Below are 8451 nucleotides of genomic sequence, written 5' to 3'. Positions count from 1 at the left end.
TGGGCGCGTGGGCAGGTGAGGGCACTGCAGGGGGCGCGGCGCTGGGCGCCCTCTCCTTCCTGTGGCCTGCGGGCGGGGCGGCGGCCACCGGTGGCCTGGGTTACCGCGCAGCGCATGGCGTCCTGCTGCAGGCCCTCAACGAGATGCAGGCCGACGCCGAGGCGGTGCTGGCACCCCATGTGCCCGCGCAGTGAGGGGTGGGATGAGGGCCGGGGCTTCCGGGCTCCCAGTGGCCCAGCTGCTTGGCTCGGCCTGGGGCTGAGGACTCCCAAGTCCCAGTTAGGGGTGGGGGTGGGGGGTTAGGGGTCCAGACCCTGGCATATGGGAAGTCTCTGCCACTGACACTGGGGGCCACCGCTCAGAATCCCGGATGCTTGAAGTGGATGAGGGTTCCGACTGCTGATTGGGATGTGTGACTTGAGTTACTGGGTCCTGACGGGGAATAGAGTCTGGGGGACAGGACGCTTGGATTCCCCCGGGGGGCCACGGGGCATGACACCAGACTGTGTCCTGAAGGAAATTGAGGGGTTGGCCTCCTGGAAGGGCTTACATCTTGGTCTCCAAGGGAAAGGAAGCCGGATCTGTTGGTCATCTAGCCCTCTGGGGAGAGAAGAGGTGAAAGCCTGGACTCTTGCAGAGGAGAGTCTTCATCCCACTAGAGATTCCAATATGGAGGACAGGATCCGGCTACTCCCAGGGGACTGGAATCTCTGACTTCTGAGCCACACAGGGATATAGGGTCCAGGCTTCCTGGAGGAAATGGCCCCCTGCCTCCAGCCTCCTAGTTCCTCAAGGGGCAGCAACTTTAAATCTAAGTTGGGGTTTCACACTCCTGGCCCCAGGAGGGCAGTGGTGGATCTTGGTTTCTGATTCCTGGGTGGTGGGAGGTCTCCGTCTGTAGGGGGAAGGGGAGGGGCTGTGGGAAAGAGCTGGAGAACCTTTGGTCCCCCTTGGGGTCTAGAGAGATAGCTAATATTCGCTGCTCCAGGGGCCTGGTGAGCTATGTGAAGAGGATGGTCCCACAAAATGAGGGGGAAGAGGCAGGAGGTCTGGGCATGGTGGGAGGGGCCTGCAGGTAGCCAGAGACCGGGACTGAGGCCTTCTGGGTGTGTAAGGGCAGGGACCCATACCTCAGAGGTAGCTCCCACAAATCCCTTAGGGATTTGGATCCCAGCAGTTGCCTTTCTCTGTGTGAGTTTGACTGGGAAAGGGATATGACTGCCTACTTTTATAGGTGCTGAGTGATTCAGGGGATCTTTGGGGAGTCTCTTCCTTTGCCCCTCCCCTCGTGGTTTCTATCTCTTGTTGGTCTTGATTTCTTCTGTCATTACACCTAACCCTTTCCAGCCTTGGTATTTTGTGCTCCTGCCTTTTTGGGATAAAGCAGCCATAGTGATGCACTGGTCCAGACACTTCCGTGTTGGTGGACAGAGAGTGCTGCAGAGAGCAGGAGACCCACACAACAGCAAGGCTGCGTTCCAGACCGCATCGAGGGTGAAACAAAGGCCAAAACCACAGTGCCTGGCTATGTTCTAGACTGCCAAGTATAGGTAGAAAAGACGCCACAGGTCACAGTTCATCAGCGTCAAAAACCAGGGGGGACCTGAGAGGCCAGTCAGTAGAATCTCTTTTATGAGGGATGGGGAGAGCAGAGTACAGGGAGGGCAGGCTCTAGGCCCAACACCACACAGCAAGGTCCTATGTGGTCTGGACCCTGCCTAGTCAAATTCCCTGCCCCCACCCCATCGCCCAACCAGCCTGATCTTCCTTCCAGTGCCTGGGTGGGCCACATCGGGTCCGACCCCAGGACCTTTGCACTTGCTATTCTTTCTGCCTAGAATGCTCTGCCCCGAGATCTTCCCATGACTGGTTACTTTTTGTCAAGCAGGTCTCAGCTCCAGTGTCCCCTCAGAGAGGCCTTCCCTGACCACGGTACCTGAAGTAGCTCACACGCCCCCATTACTCATCTGGGCCCATTGATATTTCCCTTGTAGCAGTGATTGCCGTCCAAGATTGCCTTATTTATTTATTTATTTATTGGCCTATTTAATAGCTATCATCGTCTTGCCTGTCCTGTCCACTGCTGTAACCCCAGTACCTAGAAGAGCGCTCGACACACAGTAGGTGCTTGTAAATATTTTAATTCATTAATCCGTGGCAGACTGGGATGGAGATTGTCCACCTCTTGCCACAGGACGGGGAAAATGAGCGAGGTGGGGAGAGAGAGAGAAACAAGCATCTAATGGGAGAGAAAGCTCCTGTCTGAGGTCAAGCGATCTGGAAAGCAAGCCTGGCTTTGCCACTGTCGCTCTGGATGACTTGGACCAGTGCTTTATTTTCCCATCCGTGAACTGAAAGGGTCGGATGAGAACCATAAATACTTCCAAGACCTTATTTCCTTTGATGGCGGGAGACCAGGGTGACTGCTCCGAGGGGCACATACTTGGGAGATGGTGCACCCATGTCCAGCTTGAACCCCGCCCGGTGACAGTTTCTCCCATCAACATCGAGATGGCCGTTGGGTGCCTGGCTGGCTTCGTTAAGCCTCCGACTCGATTTCATCTCAGGTCTTGATCTCACGGTTTGTGAGTTCAGGCCCCACATTGGGCTCTGCACTCACAGTGGGAGACTGCTTGGGATTCTCTCTCCCTCTCTCTCTCTCTGCCCCTTCCCATGCTCATGCTCTCTGTCTCAAAAATAAACATTTAAAAAAAACAAAAAAAAGTTGAGATAGCCTGGCCAACATGGGATAAAGCGTTTAACTCTATACTGAATGGCTTCCAGCATTGTGCTCAGAGGTCTCTGAGCCTGCAGGGAAGGGATCTGCTCATATCCGTAAGACCCAGTACAACACTCTGTCTCAGTCTCGCATGCCAGCCGTGGGAAAGCGGGAGAGAAAAGTGCTGCTGCCCAATAGAAACAGAATGTGAGCCACATCGGTAATTTGAAATTGCCTGGCAGCCACATTAAAAAGGTAAAAGGAGGGGCTCACTCAGTTAAGTGGCTGACTTTGGCTCCGTCATGATCTCGTGGCTCATGAGTTCGAGCTCCGGGTCGGGCTCTGGGCTGACAGCTCAGAGCCTGGAGCAAACTTAAGGAAAAAAAACAAACGGTAAGAGGAGGGGCACCTGGTGGCTCAGTCAATTGAGTGTCCAAATTTGGCTCAGGTCATGATCTCACGGTTTGTGAGTTCAAGCCCCGCGTCGGGCTCTGTGCTGCCACCTCAGAGCCTGGAGCCTGTCTTCAGACTCTGTGTCCCCTCTCTCTGCCCCTCCCTGCCTCAAGCTCTGTCTCTCTCTGTCTGAAAAAAATGAATAAAACATTAAAAAATTTTTTTAAAAAAGGTAAAAGGAGTCAGGGTGAAACAACTGAGAATATGTTTTACTTAACCCAGTATATCCAAAATATGATTTCAATATGTAATCAATATAGAAAAGAAAGACATTTTGCGTCCTTTTATGCTGTCTTTGAAATCTGGTATTTTACACTTCCAGCACGTCTCGTTCAGAAATTTTCATCAGAAGTCGTTCTGCTTAGCTTCCCTAAAATGTGTTGTTGGAGAAATGGATCGACATACCCAAGTTGTCCCATCTATGTTAACGGTTTTCCAATAGCAGAGATGTGTATCCGTTTTTGATGAAAAGTAAACAAAATTTAAAACTCCATTTCTCAGTGACACTAACCCCATTTCAAGCAGCCACATGACCTGGAACGCATCCGTTATCCCAGGAAATTCTATTAGCATAGCTCTAGGGTCAGACAGTCCTGCTGACATTGGGGTGACCTTGGGCAAGTCACTCAGCAAGTGGCATCTACCTCGCGGGGTAACTGTACACACACTATGTACATACGCTATGTATGTACACACACACACGTCAGCACACTGCAACCCTCTGGCGAAGCCCGGCCCACTGGGAGCTCAAATGTTAGTCTTGTCCATGCCCCCAGCCCCAGGCTGAGATGACGTCTAGGCTCTGTCTCACCCACAATGCCTCTGCGCACAGAGTGCCCACTTTTCCTGCCACTTTCACTTGTCTGACACATCTGCCCTGTGCTTCCCTACTCCAGACTCCCTCTCCCCTGATGCCAGTGGGGATGGTGCCAGAGATCCTATCTGAGAAAGCAAAACCCAATTTCGTTTGCCCATGTCTCTGTTGGGGAGTGCTGTGTTGATATTGTGCATCGCCGTGCTAGGGTGTCATGACTAATTTGGGGGGTTATTCTCTTCTAAGTTAATGGCTTTTGGCGGGAGGCATATGGTTGCCAGGGAGGCCTCTGTCCCTGGTAGCATCCAAGCAGAAAAGACTAAGGCTCCCTTGAGAGCTGATTGCTGGCTCCCCCTGGGGCATGCCTACTTCTGGCTGGAAGACCCTCAAAGGCAAGAAGGAAATGTATGCGGAGTCTTGGCATTGCTGTTGCTAAAAGCAGAATAAGCACCAAAAAAAAAAAAAAACCAAAAACCCTCGAGTGGAAGAGAAAATCTCATCACCTTAGCTGAGTTTCCGTAGATTTCTGGGTCATGATGGAGAGACTTGTATCCATTGGGGTGGGGAACCATGGAGGGCTAATCAAGGGTGTGGTTGGCCTGTGGTGCTTTTTGGAGGAGTGAATAAAGATGAGTAGAAACACCGCTGCGTTGTCTCTCCTTTGAGGATTTGAAGGGGAAGGAAGATGCTTGGGATTTTGTGCGGGACTGAGAAGGGGCTGGAGGTAGCCCTGGGTCTGAGGGAGAAGGGATCACGGGTGGGAGCTCCTGGGTGCTGGGAGAGGAGGGATGGTGAAGGTCTGTACGGGAAAGAACCCTTTGAGCCGGAATCTAAAACTCCTGGGCCTGAGTTTCGCACACACACACACCACCCATCCTGGAGCAGGGGAGAGAGGAATGCCGGTGGGAAAATGACACTTAGGCCTTAGGAGCTTGTGATGGTAAAGCATTCTAGCCCCGGAAGCAGCTTGGCCCATTAATGCCTCCAAATTGTTCAGCTTCTCTGCAGCTGTGTCCCTGGAGAGTCCCTTCTCCTGACTCAGGACCTGGCCGTGGGATCTGCCTGGCCACAGGAACGGCAGCAAACGCGATAAAGTAGAGGCTTTAAAAGGGCTCACATATTAGGGCTTCCTTTCTCATCGCCCTTGGAATTCCTGCCACCACTGGGACGCCAAGTGTAGGCTAACCTGCTGGGCGAGTAGAGGCAGGTGACACCCCCACTGCCAGCCAGCCAACCCTCTGAAACCAAGCTGACAAGCTGACAGGAGCGGAACCCAGCAGAAGAACCGCCCAGCTGATCCCCAGACCAAATCATGGAATCATGAGTTCTATCAAGGATGATTGTCCAAAGCAACGAAGTTTTGGAGCAGTTTGTTGTATAAAGATATAGCCAAAGATCACCGATGCCAGCCTGTTCCCCCATCCGTGCTGCGGTCCCTTCTCCCCCTTGGCACGACCCGGTGATCAAAACCTTAAGCTCTGCCACTTTGTAGTTGGATGAACTCTGATGTAACATCCCTCTTCAGAGTCCTCTGAAATCAGGGCTGAGAACAAGAGCCACCGTCACAGGGAGGCTTCATGAAGAAAAAACGAGAAGCACTTGCTAGGAGGCCATGGCAGCATTCATGCCTTTTACAAGTTATGTCCATGCTGGGGAGCGACTTCCTAGCCTCCCCGTGGGGACTGGGGGCCATGTGATTAACTCCATCCCATGAGTTGTGTCAACTCATGTCTGGGTCACGGCATTTAATCACCTGTGTGAGACTTTTCCGGTGCACAGAAATCAGCAACGCTCGAGCTGGTGGCTGCTCTCGATTACCATGAGCAGAACCCCCGTGGACAGTGCTAGACACGTAGGGGGAGGGGAGGCTTGTTCAGCACATCCTGCTCCTCCCCTTCCCGCTGGATGGGCAGTACACCTCCTTGTCTGGGGATTGCCCTCACTCAATGGAATGTTCGTGCCCTTGACCTCAGCAGGGGCTTTTAATGCACTTGGTTATTGTGCTCCTGTGGTCTGCTGTCAGAACATTAGCCAGGGAGCCACGGATCCCAGAATTTGACTCCTCCTCCCAAACTGGAGCCAAACCAGCTAACACACAGCCAGAAAGCAAAGCTACCCCAACCACCCACAAACCCACAGCGAAAGAATGCTTGTTGTTATGGTTCAGTTTGGGGATGGTTTGTTACACAGCGTTACTGCAGCATTACTCGACTAATACAACTTTGTTGCATTGAACCACTGAAATTAGGGACTTGTGTGTTACTGTAGCATAATCTGATTGATGACAATGCTTAGTGCCTTCCAGGTAATGGCCACTCACTAAGTGGCAGCTGTTATGATGATTACTATTTACAGATGTATTGTTTCTAGAACCAACATTGGCATAAAGGTGCCAGGCACTGCACTAAGTGCTTTTTGAGTTTTCTTTCATTTGACGCAACGACGCAATGAGGTTATAACTATTAAGACCCACATTTTGCAGATGTGAAAACAGGCAATAAAAGGGAGAGGTTAATCAGGAGAGGTGATGATGGACTCCGGGGTCTGCCCCTCCCTAGTGGTTTGACCCAAAACAAGTGACCACAACTTGTGCCTCAGTTTGTTCATCTGCAAAATGAGGATGGTAATATCAACTTCACAGAGTTGTTGGGGTTATGAAATGAGGTGCAGCATGCAGAACACTCTGCACAGGGCCCAGCAGCGAGCGATCCTTTAATAAATGGTGGGGTCTTCTCTTCCTTCCTTGCAAAGAGGGGGTTCCTTGCAGAGAGAGACTGTCTGCACCCTAGCTTCCTGAGATGCATCAATCACATCACAAGGACGCAGGCTTGCTTTGTTAACCTGTTTAATTTATAGGCACACGAGGAGGTATAGACAAATGGAGACGTCAAGCTACATACTCCTCAGTTCTTCACTCCGCCCTGCCAAGGGACCGGGGGGCTGGAAGGCAGTCTGCTCGGCGGAGGAAGTACAGATAAGAGGCTGAAGGTACCTGGGCGCCAGCCTTGGCGAAGCAGGCACTCTCCGTAGCACAGCCCCGAGTGGCAAATTTGGGGGTGATGAGACCTGGGAAGGGAGGTTCAGAATGGAGTCAGCCCCTAACTCCTCCTTCCTCATAACCACTTCTTCTGTCCCCCACCCGTGTTCTCCCCCAGTGACCTGGAGCCATCACCTCCCCTAGAATCTGGAAGTATGGGCCTCCAGTTCTGGGGCCCCTGTCCCCTCCTCTAGAGATCCAGATTCCCCTCACCAGCCTGCACGCTGCCAGCGAAGTAGACGCAGTGGGTTTCCTGGCCAACACAGCGGGCTGCCTGGGTGCCGGGGCATGTCTCCTGAAAGGGTGCGATGCAGGCTGGGCACTGGAGGCCGTTCTCCGTCCGGTTGTTCGGGGGAGCTGGGGATGAGAGTGGGGTGTAAGATGCAAAGGGAGGATTCAACCCTAACCTCACAACACCCCCGGGGGACGTGTGTTGTGAATGGATAATGGATGCTCCATTTTGGGGGTTAGGAAATAGGGTCACCGCAGGGAGTTGACCCCGTGTTTCAGCGCAGGTCAGAGGCAGGCCAGGTCTGGAAGTGACTCCTGGTGTGGGGCGGGCACTTACGGGGCACGGAGCCGTGGTTGCAGCCGTCAGTCTGGCAGCAGCGCGTGTTGGACACCATGTAGTCCTTGGGGCCCATCGTGGTGGATACGAATCCCGAGTAGCAGTCGCTGGACTTCATGCAGGCCTTGTAGGTGTTCACTGAGTGGCGGCCCTCTGAAGGATGGGGGACAGGAAGGGAGGGCTCCATCAGCACCCGCTGGCCCCACTCTGGTGTGGACCCCGGCCTCTGGGTCTCTCCCAACCCGGCACTCCCCACACCCCGCGACTGTCTAGGGTGGTCTCTTCCAGCGCCCCAAAGCCACGCCCCTTTATCTGCCTGGGGTATGACCTGGGGTCATTTATTCGGTGACCTCCCCTACACACATACCCCCGCCTTATCATAGTCCCCAGCCTTGATGGTCTCTTTCAGCTCCCCACTGCCAAGCCTGACTTGGTCCCTTCCGCCCCGCCCCACTAACATCCTCCAAGGGTCTGCCCCAAAAGGGTCTTCTTCGGGTGGCCTATGGCTACCCCCATGCTTGTGTGAAATGATCTCTTCCAGATCGCCTCATTTTTGCCCTTGCTCCCACCTGCCAAGTCCCTTCCAACAAACCCTGGCAGGCTGCTCCTAACCCCTACCCTGCAACATCCATATCCTTTAAAGTGGTCTCATGTTGGGGCGCCTGGGTGGCTCAGTCGGTTAAGCCTCCGGCTTCGGCTCAGGTCAGATCTCACGTTCGTGGGTTCAAGCCCCGCGTCAGGCTCTGTGCTGACAGCTAGCTCAGAGCCTGGAGCCTGCTTCCAGTTCTGTGTCTCCTTCTCTCTCTGCCCCTCCCCCTCTCATGCTCTGTCTTTCTCTGTATCAAAAATAAATAAAACAT

At 53.3% G+C, this 8451-nt stretch overlaps 2 protein-coding genes across 2 annotated transcripts in view; one reads left to right on the top strand and one right to left on the bottom strand.

Annotated features, from left to right (window-relative positions):
* Nucleotides 1-271, top strand: part of IRGQ (immunity related GTPase Q) — a 3937-nt gene extending 3666 nt beyond the window's left edge. The window contains exon 4 of the mRNA XM_029924806.1: nucleotides 1-271. This exon is cut by the window's left edge and continues 62 nt beyond it. Coding sequence (XP_029780666.1) covers nucleotides 1-194 — 194 coding nt within the window. The 3' untranslated portion in view covers nucleotides 195-271.
* A 6564-nt stretch (nucleotides 272-6835) lies between these two features.
* PINLYP (phospholipase A2 inhibitor and LY6/PLAUR domain containing) overlaps nucleotides 6836-8451 on the bottom strand; it is a 4435-nt gene continuing 2819 nt past the window's right edge. The window contains exons 3-5 of the mRNA XM_029926111.1: nucleotides 7592-7744; nucleotides 7237-7380; nucleotides 6836-7052 (exon numbers count right to left, since the gene is read on the bottom strand). Of these exons, the coding sequence (XP_029781971.1) occupies nucleotides 6898-7052; nucleotides 7237-7380; nucleotides 7592-7744 (452 nt within the window). The 3' untranslated portion in view covers nucleotides 6836-6897. The remainder of the gene's footprint in view (nucleotides 7053-7236; nucleotides 7381-7591; nucleotides 7745-8451) is intronic.

The sequence above is a fragment of the Suricata suricatta genome, chromosome 16 (assembly GCF_006229205.1).
Source record: "Suricata suricatta isolate VVHF042 chromosome 16, meerkat_22Aug2017_6uvM2_HiC, whole genome shotgun sequence".
NCBI lineage: Eukaryota > Metazoa > Chordata > Mammalia > Carnivora > Herpestidae > Suricata > Suricata suricatta.
Note: the sequence above shows the minus strand (reverse complement) of the source record. Positions and strands in the feature narration are given on the sequence as shown.